This window comes from Ambystoma mexicanum, chromosome 4q (assembly GCF_040938575.1).
Source record: "Ambystoma mexicanum isolate Mex_15411 chromosome 4q, UKY_AmexF1_1, whole genome shotgun sequence".
In the NCBI taxonomy this organism is placed as follows: domain Eukaryota; kingdom Metazoa; phylum Chordata; class Amphibia; order Caudata; family Ambystomatidae; genus Ambystoma; species Ambystoma mexicanum.
In genome coordinates this window covers 36,805,586-36,827,335 of record NC_090928.1, presented here as the reverse complement: position 1 = coordinate 36,827,335, position 21,750 = coordinate 36,805,586, and the positions used below count along the sequence as shown (strand labels likewise).

Sequence of the window (21,750 nt, the reverse complement as noted above, 5' to 3'; positions counted from 1 at the left end):
ACTGGTTGAGTTCATCTTTGGTGCCTAGCCAGATACCGAAGATATCGTCTATGTACCTTTTCCACAGAGCTATCTTGGTTTTCCACGGTTCAGTATTCAATACATAGGTCTCTTCAAAATGGAACATAAAAATGTTGGCATAGGATGGGGCCACAGGTGATCCCATCGATGTGCCTGCTGTTTGTAGATAGAATTTATCATTGAACCTAAAATAGTTATTGAATAAAATGATGTGAATGAGTTCTATAGCAAATACTTTATGGATCTTGATGTTTCTATGTTTCAAAAGAAACCATTCCAGCGCTTCTATCCCTTGTTGATGTGGGATGGAGGTGTACAGGCTATTAACATCCAGTGTAAATAGGATAGATGTGGAATTGTCGATTAGTGTTTCATTGATGACTCTCAGAAAATGAGCAGTGTCTTTCAAGTAAGTGGATGTCCGTTGTACCAATGGTTGGAGTGCTTGATCCAAATAAGTAGCTAAGGGGTGAAACACACTTTCAGTCCCCGCAACAATAGGTCTGAATGGTGGTTTGGTCTTATCTTTATGGATTTTTGGAAGAGCATAAAATACCGGGGTCACAGGAAATTTTTTAATTAGGAAATCACACGTATGATCAGAGATCCAATCCATTTCTGATGCTTTCTCTACGGTTTTTTTAATAATGTCTTTGATGGCCAAGATAGGGTCAGAGTCCAATACCAACTATGTGCCTTGGTCGTTCAGTAAATTCAGACATCCAGAGTTGTAAAAGTTGGTATCCATCAGTACTAAGACGCCGCCTTTATCTGCTGGTTTCAGTGTGATAGATGGATCTTCCGCCAATTCTTTTATCAATTTAAGTTGATGTTTCCTAATGTTGATTTTCTTAGGAGTATTGTATTTGAGTCGTTTTAGTTCTTTTGAGGTTTTAAACTTGAAGAGATTAATGACTGGATGGTTTAATTGAGGATGAAAAGAACTTTTATTTTTTAATTCAAGATATTCATGTTTCTTGTGTTGTCCAGTTGATTCAGGAAGTGAGTCAAAGAATACTTTGAGTTCCATTTTCCGTATAAGTTTGAATAAATTCACTTCTTCTTCAAAGTTGTTAGTACTAGATGTAGGAATGAATGATAGGCCCAGGTTCAGTGTATCCATTTGCGATTTGGTTAAAGTTTTGGAGGAGATGTTTAAAATGTTGGAACTTATGGTTTGTTCTTTTGCCTTGGTTTTCTTTTGGCTTCTTCTGGTTTTCCTCCGCCTAAAAAAGGCGCTGTGGATGTTGTGGGAATGAATGTGTCCGGTTGTATGGGTGGTTCCGTGGGATCTAAAGGTATATTTGTAGGTGCGGATGAGTGTATTGGATTCAACGTATCTTGTTCGCCACTGGTTACGTCGCTGCTGTCACTGTTGTTGATTGGTGCCGGTGTACCCGGTTGTCTAGAGGGTCTAGTAGGACCAGGTCGGGTGTTTTGTAGAAATCTTGCCAAGTGTAAACGATGTCACGAGCGTAGTCTAGTGTGTCCCGTCTGAACTTCCTAATCTTCCTTTGTTCAATGTCGCGTTTATAGCTCTCCAGTTTGCGATTGGTGTCTTCGAGGATGGTTGTTAGATCCTCTGCTGTTTTTAGTTTAGACAGTTGTGCTGTTAAATCCTCGATCTCTTGATTAATAGATGAGAGAGAGCCTGCTAATTCCTCAATAGTTAGAAGAATCAAGTCCAGTGAGCATTTGTTGAGTATTTGCTCCCAACGCTTGACGAATAATTGATTGTCCCTACACAATGTAGGTCTAAGGTAAACTCTTAATCCACGGGGGATTTTTTTACTTTTGTAATATTGTGCTAAAGTGGTAGCATGCAATTTTTGAGATATTTCTCTTCTTATCAATTTCTCAAGTTTAAAAATTAGTCTTTCTGGGTTATCGTCTCCTGCCGTTTCGTTGTCGGTATCTTTTCCTGAAACTTTTTAATAGTTCTATTTGTAACGAGTGGCGTCTTCATTTTGTAGGAACCGCGCACAGATTGATATTACTGCCTTCCATTGACATCAATATGACACCTGAACCTTTCTGAGCTTCAGATGCTAGCGATTTCGGTTTAACTAAGTAAGTCCACAGATTCTTCTCCTACCCCTACCCACTCCAAACCACAATGCTCCATTAGCAATCTTTGCCTCTTTTTGTTACACTATAGGGGATTCAGACAGCTACACCTTGTTGGGATGACACACTTATGCAACAACTTGACCCAGTTCATCCTTTAATGTAACATACGGTATGTCTTTTACATCTTCTACATTTAATACACCTAGGGGTATTTGTAACTGTTCTTTTTATAAATTACAATTGTCTGATAGAATGATGACACTGCTAAAATGATACTAACTCTAGCTCCTTGTTGCTTTATAACTAGATTGTGGACTCTTATAGTGGGTGAGCCACTTCCTGCTTTAAAAATGCATATGATGATTGGATAATGTACTGTCCCTGTACAATTAGTCTATGTTATTATCATGTAAACTGAAATTATTATTATTTTGTATATATTTCTCTAGAGTTACTGTGATTGACACAACGAAAAACAACAGCCCCTGATGAAGAGAACATTTTTTCTCGAAACGCGTTGGGCATTTGCTCTTTAAAAATAAATCCTGATTGGACAACCAACTCTCTTTTGAACTGATTAATAGACTTTGACGTTAAACGGATACTGTGAACTACCTTGTTGCTCAATTGTATCTTATTTTGAATTACTATGTTGTTACATTTAACTTTCAATTGATTTACTCTATGTACTCCTATTCCCCTCTTGGGAATATACCTTCATTCAGCTTGTTTAAGCGATTAATAGAGTGCAGGGGACGGGAGTTCCCTATTAGGGTTCTTTTTTGGTCTTTGTGTAATTGTACAACCCATATGCCAGGGTTGATATTTTTTCTCCCCTGCACCTTGAATTTTTCTTAAATAGATTCCTCTATTCCACAATAGAGCACCATATGTGTATTTAAATCCGATACATTTTGAGTGTCAGGTGTTTACCCTCCAGTTTGTTAAAAAATTCGAGTGAACCAGTATTATTGACTACAAGTACTATCCCGTACTATCCTATGTTTGCTTAAGCACCGCTTGATTCAATGCCTGTACAATATTTCTTTCACCGTACCGATCACTCTGTAACCTCAAGTGCTGTGATACTTCTGGGTCTTGGGCGCTATCAACAAATTCAATGAATAAATAAATTCTGTGACCGCATTTGAAAAAAAGTATTTGACACATACATGACTGCCATAAGAGGAAAGACCTTCAACAGAAAATGGAGACAGGCCATCCTCTTGAAAAGTCTCAAGATAGAAGGATGCATTGTATTTGAGACCCTACGACCAGTGCCCATTTTACAAGGTGGAGGCGGTGCCAAGGACCACTTCCAGGACACAGAAATAGCCCTAACAGGACACTTTGGCACCAAAAAGAACATTATTCTGCAAATACATTTGTTGTTCTAACAGACTCAAGGAAGCAATACCAATACAAGATTGCCATCCTACATTGCTACCTTAAGCGGCCTAGTCAAAGAATGTCAATTTGGCCTTTTAACTGAAAGCTTAATCAGGGACCAGGTTGCTCGCTGTTGCAACAAAAAAAGGTTGCATGGGAAACTCCTTGTGAAATATCTCACCCTATGACAAGCCATCAACATGGCCTGCAAGGCCAATTCGAGTGAGGATGGGGCAAAAGTCAGCCTACTTAGAAGAACACAATCTAAAATATTTTAGCATGAACAAAAAACATGTGAGTATATGAGGAAAAGGTATGCATGTTTCTCGTGTGGCAGCACAAGCTCATATCTAACAAACCTTGTTGCGCAGCCGGAAAGACAGTGGGCCTAATTACGAGGTTGGAGGTAGCCTTGCCAGTTTTACCAGCAAGGCTATCTCCAAACTCGCATCCGGGTCCGGCACCCGTGAATGGGCAGTTACCGGGCTATTCCGACCCAGCCGGACCCGGTAATTACCCTTTCATGGGTGCCAGGCTCGATACTTCCCCATTCCCCTTTGAGCCCCATAAGACTCAATGAGAATGGGGAGGGTGGTAGCACCGGTACCGTTAATAACGGTACCGGTGCTACCATCATGTTCTGCTTGCAGGTGCTGGTACGGCCCCAGGTCAGACCTGGTGGCTGCAAGGGCACCTGCAATCAGCACTCCTAGTATGGTGGTTCCGTAGCAACGGCACTGTTATCGATACCGGCACCGTTGTTGCCTTACCTCTAATCTCATAGGTGTGGTAAATCACATCAAACTCGAACAGATACCTCGATGAGGAGTAGCGGCTTGTAAGAGGTGGGTTGAGCTTGACTTTTTTATGTGGTGTGACACTCAAGTGCCTTCTGATCCTTTTTACCGTAATTTACAGTTGATCCCTTAGGATCAGGGTTGTTAAATAAGTGTTCTTTGCTGCCACGTGAAAGATTGAAGACCAAGGGGAAAGGATAGATCTTTGCAGGCCTCTACAGGTGATCGGTGGAGTTGGTGATTCCCTGGAGAAAGGTATTTGTGTGAACTGGTGGCAATTAGTGAGGTAGGATTTGAATCATCTGAGGATGGTTTCCCTCATCCCCATGTGGCAATGTAGAATGTCAATGAGTGTCTGGTGGTCTACCATTTTGAACACGCCTGAGAGGTCGAGCAGAACCAAGAGGCAAGGTTGGCCACTGTCAAGGACAGTAAGGGCATTGTCAATCCCATTTATGGTAGCCATTTCTGTGTTGTATCTGGGTCTGAAGCCATATTGGTAGTACTGAAGAAGGTCGTTGACGTTGATTTGTTGAAGGATTTGCAAGGCTTCTGCTTTCTTACCTAGTGAGTGGAAATTAGTGATCAGGCAGAAGTTGCTGAGGTTGTTGAAGTCCATTGTCGGTTTTTTGAGAAGTGGGAAGAAAAGCCCAGTCGATATGGTCAAGGGAAAGGTGCCTTGAGTGAGGGATATGTAGATGATTGCTAGATAAGTTTGGCGGGCTTCATTCGGACAGGTCTTCGGTATGTATGCAAGAAGGATGTCATCTTCATGAAATGTGGCCTTGAGGGATACTAGGGTGGGCTACATGTCTTCCATGGTGAGCATCTTGAAAGTTGTATAGGTAGTGGTGGTTTTGCAAGAAGGGACGTTATGTCAGTTGTGGCATTGGTGTCTATGTGCTGTCAGAACATACTGATCTTGTTGATGAAGAAAGAGTTCATGGTGATGAATTTTTCAAATGAGTATTATACAGGTGGGTCAGGGAGAGGGTTAATGCCTTGCTTGATGGATGGCTTTGAAGAGGGCTCTACTTTCATTGTTGGCCTTGGGTGTGGTGTTCTAGTAGTAATTCTAATTATTTTTCCATGATGTGGTAGCACATCGGGGTTGTCCTTTTTTCTTAGTGCCTAGATGCCTTTGTGCCATAGTTTGCACTCTATAAGTACAGCACATTACATTATAGTAATTGCCTTGGCACTGGAGTCGGTCATCTGCCAATAGCGTTCTGTTCCTTGAGTGGGATGAGGTTGGATGTTAGGTGGGAGCTTGGGGGGTGTTTCACTGGGGCATGGCTGTTGATATTGGTTGTGGCGGTGGCGTTGAGTTCTTGGAGAAGTGAGCCTCAGTCGTGTTTCGTCTGAGGTAGACCGGCCTATGTGAGGTGGACGGTGGCAAGGTCATCCGTAAGAGACTGCACTGGGAAGTTATTTAATGATCTGAAGGATTGTTTGCTGGTTTTCTCATGAGTGTGCGTGCCTGGGATGATGTGCTAAATGTCACAGGGGGTTGCAAGATGGTCCAACCCATTGAGCAGGAATGGAAAACTGTGACGGAGGGTCAGCAGGGCAGTGATACTAAGGTTGAGGATATATTCTTTCTTGTGCTTTAGGTGTTTGGTGTGTTGAGTGATGTTCAGAGGGTCGAGAAGGCAGTAGAGCTCTTCCTTTATGGACATTGTCACTGGGTTGCCAGGGACGTTTATGTCTCAGAGGAAGATGCTGATTTGTGTGAGAGACTGGGCGATGACCAAGTATGTGAAGTTTTCGTTGAAGGAGATGTAGATGAGATAGCAGGAAGTGGAAGGAGAGGTTTGGGAAAGAGACAATGGTTGCAACGTCCAGTTGAGTGCATGGCCATGCTGTCTTGTCAGTGATGTCAATGCCTCCGCACATCTTGTTTGGATGGTGTCTTTGTAGAATGCTCTGGCAGTTGGGGATGAGCGTGTCTAGGATGTGGGTGGAGGGGGAAGTCATCCAGGTCTCAGAGATAAACATGGCATTCAAGTGGTGTGTTTTGATGAGGTCAGCAATGTGTTCTGAGTGGCTGACAACTGAGTGGAAGTTGGTTAGCATCAGTTATACTGTAGTGGTGGATGATAGATTGTTGATGGGGGCTATGGTGAGGTTGCTCTGATGCAGGGTCTTTGATGTAGATGGTGTGTGTCCTATTTGGCGACGAGTGGTGATCGTGGGGATGGGCTGTAGGGATGTAGCAGTGAAACACATTTTTGAGGGAGCTTATCTGATGTTTGAGGAGCAGGGTTCTGGTCCGGGGTCCTCCTGGCCTAAACAGGAACAAATAAGAATTGCCTTTTGATTCATCTACCCTTAACATAGGACGACTGGGCGAGAGACACCCTGTTATCTAACAGTTAAGAGAGGATGGGAAGGGGAAGGCAAAACTGATGGACTGGCCAAAGTCACATGACCTAAATCCACTTGCACCAACTGTCCAACTGCAAAAGAAAATAGGCTAGAAGGCTGCATAAGTATGGAAACATTAAGATTATAAATACTTAACCGTTTAGACCATGAAATATTTGAGATACTTAAATTAAAATTATCCAATGCTATGAAGCAATCATTTTGTAATACCTGGGTACTTTGTTCATGTTCTGGTCACTTTTAAAAATGAATGATTATGATGGGCTGGGAGGATAGCTCAGTGTCGACAGGAGTGTCTTCGAAGCAAGACAACGCAGACCAACACAGGTTTGACTCCCAGTCCTGCGCTTCGGGACTAGTATCTGGTCTAAGTGCATTATAAAATATTAATTAATTCATGATAGAAAGACACTGGCATTTTACTTTGCTTTAGTAAATGGGAACATTTGATTGTAAAACAAGCAGGGCATGTATTTGTTATTATTTGAAGACAGAAGTAGTTTCAAAGAACACACCTATGCCTTAAGAACATGCCGATTGGTGCAAAACATGTGTGGCCCGTAACATCCATATGCTAATGAATACAGTAGGAGCAGGAACATTCTACAGAGTGGTACAACGTGGAACAATGTTTTTGAAATAATTATTTCAACATAACTTTCAATGAAGTAAACAGCACTCCTAACTGTGTTTTGCTGCTAATCCTCAGATATTTTCTTGCACTGGATAAGTGCATTGGCAATCCATTTTTGGGAGGTTTTGAGTTTATTCATCAATAATGTGAACATAGCCTAGACTGTCATTCATTGGTTAATAATCATTTGGCTGAGTGATATTTCAGAACACCCACCTTGATGTTCAACTCCCCTTTGTTTTCTAGACATATGAGTAATGGCTGTGTAAGAGGAGAGAATATCTAGGCTTGTATTTTGTTTTTGGGTGGTGTGTAGATGATAAAGTGTTATCTAAACCCAAAGGTGAAAATAATGGTGTCAGTCTTGCCATGACCATGAAGGCATCTACACCAATGTAAAAATTGCACATCACGTGCCCGGTCGGACTAAAAAGCTTTCTGGTGGTCACATCAAAATGAACTCATAATGGCATGCATGATTACCTTATCCTTCAGTTCTTTTATGAGGAAGGAGACAGGCTGTCCATGAAGATTCCCACTTGGTGATGTAAACGGAGTGTTGATATCAGAATGAGCATCCACCCAAACCACGCACAGATCTGGATGTACCGCTGCATGACCAGCGATTGTGCCAACTGCTAAGCTACATAACCAAGAAAAAATAACATAATTGTATCAAACACACAGTGGGTTCCAAAATCTCGATTTCATACAACTTGGTGTCTCTTATTCTATGAAACCAAAAGGAAATATTTGTAAACCTATTTCATTTTTTCCAAGTAACAAAACATTTACGGTTGACCGAGTCTTAGTTTACAGGCGCACATGTGAATGGAGAGGGCAGGGCTATGCCTTAAGCTCCTTCAAGCAACTTCAGATGGTCTCAGGGATCTCCAGGAAGGACCTCTAAACATATCTGCAACTGCAACATTTGCTTCCGCCTTCTCCAACCGAACATAGTAAACACAAAATATGCAGGAGGAGTGGTGAGCCATCTTGTAGATGGGAAGGTGCTAGAGCCTGCAGAAGAATGTCCTTTGTAAAGGTTTCTGGAATGCAGGACCCTTGGAGTTCAACTCAAGGCTTACTGCTCAAAACTCCCTCATCAGGAGAAAAGTTGGAGAAATCTAGCTTCTAGCTACATCGCATAAGATACTAATGAGGAACTGGACAAAGGTAGACATCATCCCATGGATGGAATTGAGAGAACTGATGTTGTCTGTGACCTCATGTGAAGAGATAGTAATGTGGCAGACGGAATAGGGTGGGAAAGCCTCAGATATTTAGACCAATTGAGCAATGAGCATGACAACAGACACGGTTAGTGAAATTGTATGTGGTAAACAATGCGGATATGGTGGTTTATTTCGGTTATTAGGATCTATTGGAATTGTGGAATATCGTGGGAATGGGGCGATGAGGATTTGGGGAGTAGATTGGGGAACAGAGGAGAGGGGGTGAGTCAGGCAAATAATAGGAAAGTGTTTAGCTGTTTAGCTTTGTATAACAATGGAAATACATTCTTAAAAAAAGAAATTCAGTTTCAATGGTTGGAATGATAAGAATGTATTTACCGTAGGCCATTAACTAAATATGCGGGCACAATGAGCCAGCAAGTGATAGAATGCAAATTGTGACTGTAAGTGCAGATACTCCACAGGCTGGACCATTTCAATGTTGGAGAATCAGGGTAAGATATTGCATCTGCCTATGTGTGTTTTCTGAGTTACTTTACAATTTTGCTGGACTTCTGCACCAATTTTGGGCTCCATTGGGAGTCTTATACCTGGAAACGTATGTCCTCAGTTCACTGGAGCTCATTTTCAAGTTCCAGATTATTCAGCGTCGGGGAGCCTGTACGCTTACACTTTGGCACGCACAGGTCCCCCCCGTCCCCCTGAATTCTGGTCATTTGCATGGTGGGGTGCAAATGTGCAGGGCAAAAGGCAGCTTACGAGCATATACTCCAACTTTTGCCCTGCACTTTTGCACTCCACCGTGCAAGTGGAGTAAACGATGCCTGCCATGTTTGCATGGCAGCAGACATTTACAATGGATCCCTATGGAGTCGGTCTGCTTTGTGTTGGTGCAAAAAGCCGGGAGGCTTCATAGGGATCCACACCATTTGCAACAGCTTGAAAATGCATGTGGGTGCAAATACTGGGACTATTAGTATCAGGGAGACCAACGTAGTGGTGGGAACCCCTCCAGTGTGCCGTACAAATTGATGAAAATGGGGCAAACTGAAAATTAAATGCATTAAAGCCTTCCACAAAGTTTTACACAGTGCATTTCCGGTACGCAGGGCTGACAATTAGCCCCCTGTGTTTTTGTAAACCGACAATCCCGCTTGCACTCAATCCTGACCCAGTACAGTTGGAGCCCTAAGTCCAAAGGTACTGAGCAATGTCTATCTGAAGCTTTACAATTAACCTTTTTAAATAAAAAGTTAAAGTTTCTCTAGCAAAAAATAAAAAAGGAACGTTTAGAAAGAGTGAGAATAACAACATACATTAAGGTAGAACTACTCACTGTATATCACCACAAATTCAACCATGAAAATCAAAGAATAAGCACTCACTCCATACCACTACAAATCCAACTTTAACACTCACCTAATCTATGGTATCGATGTAACCTGTCTAATACTTGGAGTGAGTGTTAACATTGGATTCGCAGTGATATACAGTGAGTGTTTATAACTTAAATGAGTTATTCCCATTGTTTGTAAACTGTACATTTTGTTACAATAACCTTAATTCTTTATTTACAAAGGGTTTTAAAATCTAATTTCAGTGGGATTTTTTGTGGGGGGTATCACAAATGACATACAACTGTATGTGTAAGTGTCTGTCAGTATATGGCATACGAGCCATACAGTTTACACATGTATATGTATTCAATTTTCACAGGTATACATCTTATCAACATATGCAAATTGACATCATGTCAGTCCTAACCTCAATGTCAGTTTTTAATGTATAACAGTGCAGATGCACATTTCTTACATGTACATGTCCAGTTCATGTAGCGCGTGTTTTCTAGTTCTTTATGTAGGCGACTGGATGGCGTGTGTGTGGTATAAGTTTGTTTGGTGTGTTAGTGTTTGGCATGCATCTATGGCATATTAACATCATATAGACTTTGGTGTGAAGTGATATGAAATGCACATTTGCTATGCGGTTTGACTTTGTTGTGACTTTTTATATGCTTAGGAAGTTATACAAGTTTTATAATTCATGCATGCACACAATTTACATCTTCGGTAAAAATGTTATACATAGGATAAATGACTGTAACATTAGTCCTGACTATTTTTGTTTTCATAAATATATGGGTGTACAAATATAAATCTCCTACATGTACAGATAGAATATTTGTAGAAGATGTACACTGATTCTCAGCGTCTGTCATTATAGCATGTGTTGCAATGGCATTTGTCCTAAGTATGTGTTTTGGAAGAGCACATGGCATAAGAGTGTGTGTCATAATGGTGTTTGCCTTAAGTGAATGCGTCGTAAGTAGGTGTGATGTAAGAGTGTGTCTGTGTGGTAAGGGTGCATGGTAAGAGTGTGTGTCGCAAGTGTTGTGTAATAAGTTTCTGGGTCATAAGAGCATACCTTACAGTGCGTATTAGAGTGTGTGCCATGTGTTTGTGTGATAATAGTGTGCATGGTAAGAATCCGTGTCATAAGATCATGTGCCATCAGTGTGTGAGTAATAAGAGTGCATCTCATGTGTGGCATCTCATGTGTGTCTATGCCATAAGAGTGTGTGCCATAAGAGTGTGTGTTGTAAGGGCGTGTATCGTGAGTTTGTATGGTGTAAGTCATTGGAGTGTTTGGTGTGTAAGTATCTGGCTTGTGAGTTTATGGAGTATAAGTAGTGCATGGTTGTTTGGTGTAAAGTCATGCAATGCACATGTCCTGCATACCTCTTATACATATGAATGTTCACATTGAACTTTGAAGTGAGGTTTGACTTTGATATCAGTTTGTATAGGTATAGGAGGAGCATAAGAGTTGTACAGTTCGTACATGTGTGCAATTTACATCTCCAATATTTCTCCTATACATAGAAAAACTCACATCAAAGTCCTGACTTTGATGTGTTTTCATACGTATATTGATGTACAGGTAGGAAATGTACCCCTCCTACACATACATGTACAACTTGTATAGGAGATGTACATTCATTCTGTGCATGTCTTTTATGCCTCCTATATGTATAAACGCTCACATTAAATAGACTTTCTACATTTCGTACATCTATGCAATTTTATCACCTTTAAATCTCATATGTATGAAAAGTGGCATCAAAGTCAGTCCTGATTTCGATGTCAGTTTTCATATGTATAATTGGATACATGTACGAAATGTACGTCTTGTACACACAAATATACAGTTCATATGAAAGATGCACATTCATTCTGGGCATGTGTGACATATAAATAAATCCTAAACGTTGAATATCACAGAATTGCCAGGCTTGATTTTCAAATTTCATTCAGTGCATCAATCTTGAAAATCAAATCGGCCAATTCAGAGATATTTGTGGTAAATTCGTGTTTTCATATGAGGAAACCCCATGTTAAAAGCTGTTCTGTTTTAATTATGAAGATGTCTGTGAACATTTTTTAAATGTGTCATCTGGGAGCAGCTACCTCGAAATTGTATTGTGAAATTATTTCACAATTGTTCATTGAATGGTTTGAATGTTATTACAAAAAGTTACTTTCTGAAACTCTATAGACAATCATTATATATATATATATATATATATATATATATATATATATACTTACACACACAACACGCGCCCCCCGCCCCCAGTGTCATCATCGGTTAAGGGGGGTGGGGGGAACTCTGAGCTGCACTTTCTTTTTTTCCAATGTGTTTTAGAAACCTACTTCTTATTTTATTTATTTAATGGTGATTTGAAATAAGGCAACTGTGAACAGGTCACTTTGGGAAGGACCAATCCTATCATTATGGATAAACCCCAATAACTCTCTAGGAATTGGTGTAGGGGTGTAGGAAGTTCCTAATTGGTGGTAACCTCAACTTTTATGTGATTTACTCATTTACTATTTAGAAATAAATTATGTTGTTTGTATCAAATATCATGAGTAAGTAATATATTACAAATATCTATTGTTTCTGCATATGTTTTTTTAAACAGAAAATACAGACATAATCTAATTTCAATGAACAATACATGCTTCTTCTTCATAAACCCCGCATCACTTGTATTAAAAGACATAAACATTGGCATAATTTCGAATATCAAAAGTATTCAATTGCAAAAGTAACTATGATTCCCATTTTGTGTTTAAAGTAGTTACAGGTCTGTAATAAAATGAAAGTGGCCCTGAGAAAGCTGAGGGATAAATAATTACCCCATGTTGGTTTTTCACACAGTTATATTTGCATATTTTTCTAAAAATGTTTGTAAAATCATTATCAGACAGGAGAGTATAACACCTTGTATATTTCATTTCAATTGTAATAAATCGGCTTCACATGTTAGTTATATATTTTGTCGGCTGCTATCATATAAGTATGTACATTTTCATGACAGCAACATGTTGTAGTACATTGTCAGGACCATGGAATTGAATTGAATGTCTGGACTGTTAAGATATATGTGTTCTATTTATTTTTTAACTCTAAATTTGAAAATAAAATATATAACTTCACAATGCATTATCAACTTTCGACATTTAATAGAAACAATAGAATTTATTTTCAAATAGTTAATTGGAAAACTGTAAATATAAATGTTGCAACCACGCAGTAGGAACCTCTTGTGGTATAAATGTGCTGTTAGCAGCAATAGATGAAATGTCTCTGGGACATTGCTGTCCATAAGACAAACTATAACAATTGGCTTTAAATCAGTAAATTGACGCCAGGTGGCAGTGAGCTACAAATTTCATTTCTGGAAGGTTTATGAAATTTAAGATGATGAAAATGATTCTAGAGTCAAATGCATTCCGATTTCTCCATACAATATACTTTAAACAAGGTTTAAGCATGTTGCTTAAAATTCAACTAGGCTTATACCACTTAAGTTAATTTGCTCTAGGGAACTGAGCTGTGAGGTGTTTTACACCTTTGATAGGCCATGTCTTGTAAGCTTTCTTCCAGAAGATGATCCAGGCGGTGACAGGATGCACGTTTGTACCTACACTGCAGGTACTGGGGGAACCACACTTCTCTATCAAGCAATGTAGGCAACGGGACACTCTGTCTAGCATAGGGCTATATTCTCTCTCGGGCATGCCGGTTGCTTCCCCTTTGGAATTGGGTATGTGGAGATTTCACTGGGAGACTCACTTTCCACAGATTGAAGATCTCTGCCTTTGTCTTGTAGTGAGATCAGAACTGTGGATCCCCAGGCAGCAAAAATGGGGTCACAACCTAGTAAATTGTAGTTTGACACTAGTTCAGGGCTAGTCAGGATTGTTACTGTCCCTAGCCTTGAGATTTGCATAGGAGGGGTATCTACACTTATGCTGATGGGCCATTCACAAATAGTCCTGTATTTGTGTCTGCAATGAAGATTTTGCCTTGATCACTTGACCTCGAAAGATTACTTGGCTTCCTTGTATTTTTTTAAATTTTTTTTAAACATTTTTTATATTTATAAAGCACACTATGGGCCCGTAGGTATGAAGGCGCTAACAGAACAAAATAGGAAATATACTGCGAACATGGACTCCTATACTAACCTACACAAGTCCTATCTCCGTCGGTCATGGAAAAAAAAAACCTGTTGGCCGGATACTTGTAAGATAGGGCTGCCCCGAGATACCAGATTATGAAAAGAGAAAGGTTTTAAGTTCTTTCTTAAAGTTGGCCAGGAGTTTATGTTTGCGCACGTGATCTGGAAGTAAATTCCACAAGATGGGGGCTTTGAAGGAAAAGGCCACATTCTCTGCTTTTGAGGTTTTTGGTCTGAGTTGCTCCAGAAGATTGTGATCTCCAGATTTTAACGCTCTAGTGTTTACTTTATCCTTGATATAGCATTGAAGATATGGAGGAATCATTAGCATTCTACATTTAAAAGTTATAACCAATGTTCTAAATTTGATTCTAGCCTCCACTGGAAGCCAGTGCAGACCCCGCCTGGCTTCCGAAACATGTTTGCGTCACAGCCCAATTCTGAACCTGTTGTAGTTTCTGTAGAGCCAACTTGCTGATGCCTAGTAAGAGACAACAACAATAATCTAATTTGGCCCCTATTATAGCTCTTGCTATAGTTTCAGCACTTTTCTGAGATATAAGAGGTCTCAGATGTGATAACAGTTTAACGTAATAAACTGATGAAGACATATCCGAGGAGACATGTGCTTTCATATTGAGGGACTGGTCAAGGGTAACGCCAGTATTTTTGTTTTTGGAAGTGGGCATATGATATCAACCCCCAGCATGAAGGAGCTATAGGAATGATTTAATACCTTCAGTGAATGTGGAGACCCCACTATCATTAGCTCAGTCTTGGCCCTGTTAAGAGCCAAATAATTATTCAACATCCAGTTTTCAATTAGGCTGAAAATTCTATTCACTTCTAACTCATCTAGTTCATGGGAACCGGCTAGATGCACCACACATTGGGTGTCATCGGCGTAATTCGAAAAAGTTACACCCTCCTGCTCCAGCATATAGAAAAATTGGGCCATAAAAAGATTGTATATACATGGTGAGGTACTAGCCCGCTGTGGAACTCCAAAGAGAACTGGGATTGGATCAGCTTCGGCAATGTCCGAACAAACACTACTGGGTCTGTGTTCAAGAAAAGAAATTAGCCACTTCCTTCAGCCTGTTATTCAATATGGTATGTTCGATTGGCAAATTCCCGTAATGAGCTTTACCTGGAACTTGCAGACCCTGAAAATAACTGTCTCCCTTTCAATAATGAAACTGTGGTTTACTGTGAAACATTGCCAATAAAATAATGATGACCGACCTCAGGTTCCTGAGCCAGCCCGGGTAATGGTTTAAACTCATCAGGCACTGAAAACTGATTTGTGCCAGTAACAGATTTTTGGGGCCTGCAGGAGTGATCTGTGTGGACCTGGGAGGATATCCAATGCTGTGGAGCCGCAAATCAGCTATCTGAATAACAAAGTCATACTACTTTCTCTGCGATAAGACTGTCATTTTTTTAAACTTCTTCCTGGATAACCCAATGCCCTAACCTGCCTGCATGCCACTGTGACCTGGCGTTCCCCCTTGTAAGCGTTTGTTGTCTTCCCTAGGTTAGGGTATTGTCATTGTTTAAAACGTTTTCTGTACCAACCTGATTGGAGTACAGTGTCCAAACTCATCCTGCCCTTGTCAGGTACAGCGGTAAGATTTGTTTTCCATAACTGTGAAGGTGTTCCTACGGGGGAAAACCAGGTGCTTGAATCTGGTTGTCGATGCTCTTGACGGAGGTACATTTTTAGTTTTGGCTATTAAGTGGTGTTAGGACAGTTGTTCTAAAGTTCTACCAAACTTCATCAAAACCATTAAACTGAGACAGTACAAGACTACACTCTTAGTATAAGGCTGTACCACCAGAGTTGAAATTGTAATGCAAATGGTCCAAAGAAACACTGAAACACTATGTATTGTAAAAAAATAAATGGTTTATTTTAATACAAGTAGGCCCAGGTGAATCTTGGGGGACATAAGTACTATAACATTATACATAACCACAATTATAAAAACACAACACTATGCTTGAAGGTACATAGACCAAAGCATATAACCCTATTTGGAACACATAACAGTAGTTTTAGGCAAGTCAATCCTTTTCATACACATTCAATATAGGTCACACCTATTCTTGGGGTGTAAAAACCAATGGTTGCTTTCAGGTTACATTCTGTAATTCAAGGGTAGTAGACCCTACCAGTTGTACTGGGATGTTCAGTGACAAATGACGTAATCAGCAAACTCGACAATAAACATTTTGTGAATAGTCGAAGACTTATTCTACATACAGTAAAAAAGAAACTATAACTACTTTTCTGATAACACACAGTTATACTAGGTGAGTAAAACCCAAGGATGTCATATTCAATTACAGGTGCTTTTGAAATCAGTGAAATACAGGTTGAGATAAGCAGTAACTCTTGTAACTTATTTTTGGTTGGTAAGTAAACCTCATATACTTTTTCAAGGAGCTATCAGCAACATGGGTCAGGTATAAACCTAAGACCCTTTTTGTGTCTGTCTAAAACAGACCAGGGAAAGCAAAAGCCAATGCCACACTTTATAAATGACACAAAGTTATTCTAGGTAGATAAAACCTAATGCACATTTTTCTGGACAGGCTAACAGCATGTCAGGGGAAGTAAGACCGAGTTGGTAAACACTCATACAATTATCCTAACAGGAATAATAAAGTGAAACCAACAGCATTAGTTTCGGGAAGAGGCAAATCCAAATCACAGGTGAGTAATATACCCTGATATCTACTTTCTGTTGGAATGGCAAAACAGTTTCTAAGGAAAGAAAGATGTTACATATACTTTTCAGAATAGTGCAACACACATTCAAGGTAAGTAATAACTTTTGTAACTGCTCACTCTCAGAGTTACAGTTACCAACCAACTTCTTTTGCAAGTAAGTAACTTTTAAACAATGATTCTCTTTTCTAGGCAAAAGGCCCAATCCTTATTCTTGGAGCATGACTGTTCTCAGTGGCAGAAGGGGGGTCACTAGTGTCCAACAGGCAGTGTCAGAATAGGTTCTTAAGTATCAAAAGTCAGAGTTCCTAAGTAAAACTGTTCAAAGGGGTGAGTATTTTTAGTGAGTTAGTTGAGGGTGCAGGGTCTTCACAGAAGACACCCTAGGAGGATTCCAGCAGTGAGCCTGGGTGAACTGGATGAGAGGTCTCCCAAACACAGAAAACACCCCAAAACTACACAGGAATCAGAAGAGACTTAAGGCAAGTAAATACCCAAGCCAGCACAGTACCTCAGCACAGAAGAAGATTTTTCAGCAGGAAGACTTCAGGATCTGCAGCCAAAAACCCGGTTGGTGGATTCCTTGTTGTGATGACTGAAAACAGGACCTTGGAAGGGATTTTGCAGCAGGTGTCAATGGGGAAGGCTCTAGGCAAGGTTCTCCTCATGGCCGGATGCGGCTCTGTGGATTTGGCGCCCTTTTCAGCAGCACAGAAGACAGAATATGCTGGTCAGATTCTCGTCATTACAAAGGTCCTGCACTCTGGTGAAAGGACTTTTCAGACTTGATTCGTGTCTCTGGAGATCCAGTAGGACACCCATGAAGTTTCAGCGAGATTCGGAATTTGGAAGACCGGGCACCACGCAATGGCTCGAGGTCCCAGGGTATTGGGGTATTGCAGCCCGCAAGGTTGCAGCATGGCATGGGATGCTCAAAATGCAGGCCTAATGCGTCTAAAGGGTCTCACCAGGCTCTGGGTCATGGTTGTTGTTTTCAGAGTCTGCAGGTCTTTTGGAAGGAAAGAAGGGCTAAGCAGGCACAGGTTACACAGTAGACTCTCCGGTCGCTGGAAATTGTCTCACCCGCTTTTCCTTCATCATCCTCTTCAGTTTTGGTTCCAGTGGTCGACTTGTCATCGGCTTCCAGGTTCGCAGTATTTAACAGGAACTACAGCACAACTTCTGTATTTTCTCCCTGCATTTTACAAGAAGGGGCGGTCTGATTGTCCACTCAGAAAGCCAACCCCCCACTTGGATCTGTCCCCATTCAGGCAAGGAGGAAGACAAAGGGCTGTGGAGTTTTGGACTTCTCCCTCACTTCCTGCTTTCACAGACATACTGAAGCCTGGGCGGGGAGTCCAGGGGACTCCCGCCAAAGATAAAAATCGCAAAAAGAAATGTTCCACCCTGGATGTCAGGGGAAGGAAGACAAAAGGAAAAGAAACACCAAAATAGCTGAAAAACAAGACAGGGGCCATTTTGGTAACATGTGCACCCCTGGGTGGTGGCTTTACTGCAGCTGTGAATACAGCTGCAGTAAAGGTGCACTGAATTAGTAAAAGGTATCACTGCCACAAGCCATTGAAGGTAAGCGTGTCCCTGTAACAGAATTGTTACAGTTTTAGTGTGAAAGGGGATACATTGTATCTCCCCAGCACTCCACATAAGTGGGGTGTGCTGGCTTCACCAAATAACATGTAAAAGGAAAGATCCTTTCTACCCTTGGCAACTGCAGTTCTCTCAAGGTTAGCCAGAGAAAGTTAAAAGGGGAGCCCCTAGGGCAACTGTCCTGACTTCTGCTCTGCGTCCTCATCCATACCCCCCACTTGGCAAAACAAACATTGACAATGGCAACAGTCTAGGCTTCTGTGTGGAAAAGTCACCTGCCAGACACTGTCGTAGCCGTATTAACTGGCCATTGATGGTAGGAGGTGCAACATATGATGCAAGTACCTGCTCATCAAATAACAGTGCCTAGAAAATGCCTAACACTTATACACAGGCCAAAACCTGTGCATGGTAAGCAGTGTTCACAAATAACAATTACACCTTCTCTTGCATGTGAGAGAGCGTTTAATTGTAATTGTGAGTGCCAAACCGCAGTGTGTGAATGTGAAGAGCAAAAGGCGGCATACACGCTTTTATGCCACCTTGTCCCCTTTACATTTGTATCCAGCAGTGCAAATGGTGACAATTAGGTGGCGGGACCCACTTATGTTACAGTGTAAACATAACGGGTCCCCACTACCAAATTACGAATGAATGTAACATGAGCTCCTTGCTCTTTTAAATTAGGCAATCTCTCAATCAGAATGGCAGAAGGTGCATTGCAGAACGTCCCACTTTCAGACCACCTTGTCCCCTCTCTATAATACAGCTCTTCTATATATCACGCCATCTCTACCTGCCCCTCTTCACTTTCAGAAAGAACGTTGTTTATTCGGCCTATTTTTCTATTTCATCATATTTGTCCTGTAAACGAGGCATACAGGACAAATATACATTTTTCAATGCGGTCTGGCCGCATCTATCATTGAGCACCCGTGTGGACTTTATCAACTGAATCTACAAGCTGCAGCAGGAGCGCGACACGATCCAGCCAGACACCCTTTTGGAAGTTGCAAACTTCAAGTGAACGCAGCCCTGCTCGCAAATGCAGCTTTGACTCTGAAAGCTTCTGTGTGAAGGATTACCACTGTGGTCAGAGGTCAGCAGCCTTCTGTGCTGCTCGAGTCGGAGGACCCGCACAACACAGGTGAGGCAGCTGTTTTCCTGACATTGTTATCAATGTTTAAAACATTGATTATTTGCACTTTCTCCGTTTAAAAACACAGATCGGCATGAACACGCCGTTTTTTCAGAGATCAAAACACACGTGGCAATACTCCTTTTACATTATGGGATACTAAATAAATAAATAAAAAAACTATCCATGTTTTAGTTCAATCTCAATGTAATAAGGAAGAAAGGCGTTTAACCCTTATCCACAGCAGCAATGTGCATGTGTTTGTTTGTTTATTAAATCAAACACACTACCGCATCAAAATGGCAGACAAGGAAGGCAGCAGAGATGCAGAGGCATCCATTTTATTTAATGAAACCTTGCAATTACTACCCAAACAGACTGAGCAAGCAATGCCTTCACAAATGAAAACGATACAACAGAAGATGTTTAAATTGGAAAAACTGCATAAAAAGGAAACAAATAAATGGTGGGAAATTAAGTCCTTGCAAAATTATTTGGATAATCGGAGAATACCCAGAGGCCTCAGAATTTTCACTATACCAACATATGAAGACCCAGACCCGGCAATGCTAAATGAATGGGGTGAAGCCACCAGTGAATGCTCTTTTAAAATGTTGACCATATTAGTTAAATATGCTAAAAGCGATAGAACCAAAGCGCTCAAGGAGATTGAAACACTGGAGCAGGACATATACAATGGTCCAGATGCTGAAGCAGCACTTAAAATGAAGACCCAAATGCAAACCAATGTTAGCAAATATGAAGAAGAAATAAAGGAGCGCAAACAAAGGAAGTTTTTAAGAGACAAAGAAGACTATGCCACAGGTCGTATCTACACATTTGCAAGAAAATATGACAACGTTTGCAAAATCATCCAAAAAAAAGCAGAGGTCAGAGATGAAAACACGAGTCTGATAGAATCAGAAATTGAAGAAGATGCTAGCACTTCCACAGATGTCTCAAACTCAAGCAGTGAGGACACTCCCATTAGGTTAAATTTTTTAGAGGAAATGAGACTTTTACATCAAGTGGGAAAAACAACACAAGTGCGAAATACAAACAAAAACAAGCAATTTCAAAAATCAACATCAGCAAAAGGTGGCCAACAAGGGGGCGCCGGGAAAAGAGGAAGAAAAGGGGAGCAACCGACAGGCCGTCTGACACGCTCTGGCAAAACCAAGAAGAATATTTAGTAAAGGATACAATGCAAGTAATCAATTTATCGGACAGACCCTTAACTCAACACGAACAGGAAGTACTAGGAAAGGGTCTGACTTTTTGTCCTACAGCCAACTTTGATTACTCCCAAGCAAGAATTGATTTATATTGCTTTATCTGCAAACTAAGACTGACTAAATTTTATGCCAATCTGAACAACGTACCAAAGCCTGGACCCAATATAACTCCCTCACATTTAAACATCAGTGATATACCAGCCTTAAGAGACCTTGCAAACCTGGGAGAGAATATGACTACTCAGACTTCTCAACATGCAGTACAAGATGAGTGGCAAATCGAATTACCAACAGAAATAGATACCGGTATGGCAGCTCCCAGTGGTATGAAAAATAAGTCCAAATTCAATCCCTCCAACCTATTTTGTCCTACGATAGATCTATTTGAAGATCTTGTTATAGATGGCCTCAAAAAAGTGACGATCAGACCAAGCACAGTTCAGAATTTGACGAGATTGCAGCATACAGCGATGGAAAATTTACAAGCGGATACATCGATCATTATTAGATCTTCGGACAAAGGTGGAAATGTGGTAGTCCTTAACACCAAAGACTACCAAGCAGAAGCGGCTCGGCAGTTAAATGACACCAGTAATTATGTCAAACTGCCCTGTAACCCCTATCCAGAGTACAAAGTACAATATGATATTATGTTGGACCAATGGCATGGTTTGGAACTTATCACTACTAAAGAGAAACAATATCTAACCAAAGACCATCCCAAAACACCAATCATACACTTTATACCGAAAATTCACAAATCTCTGATTAGACCACCTGGAAGACCAATTGTGGCATCAATAGACTCCTTATTTGAAAATACCTCCAAATTTGTTGACAACTTCTTGTTTCCCTTTGTGGAAACGTTACCTTCATATACAAAGGATACCACATCTTTTCTGAACCAAATTGCACATATTCCTTGGCAATCCAACTATCTTTTGGTCACATTAGATGTTGTTTCCCTTTATACATGCATCACTCATTCAAAAGGTTTGCAAGCAGTTAAA

At 40.7% G+C, this 21,750-nt stretch overlaps 1 protein-coding gene across 1 annotated transcript in view; it reads right to left on the bottom strand.

Moving 5' to 3' along the window:
• The window catches only part of ARG1 (arginase 1), a 334,173-nt gene that overhangs the window by 57,443 nt on the left and 254,980 nt on the right, over positions 1–21,750 (bottom strand). The window contains exon 4 of the mRNA XM_069607405.1: positions 7,783–7,942. Coding sequence (XP_069463506.1) covers positions 7,783–7,942 — 160 coding nt within the window. The remainder of the gene's footprint in view (positions 1–7,782; positions 7,943–21,750) is intronic.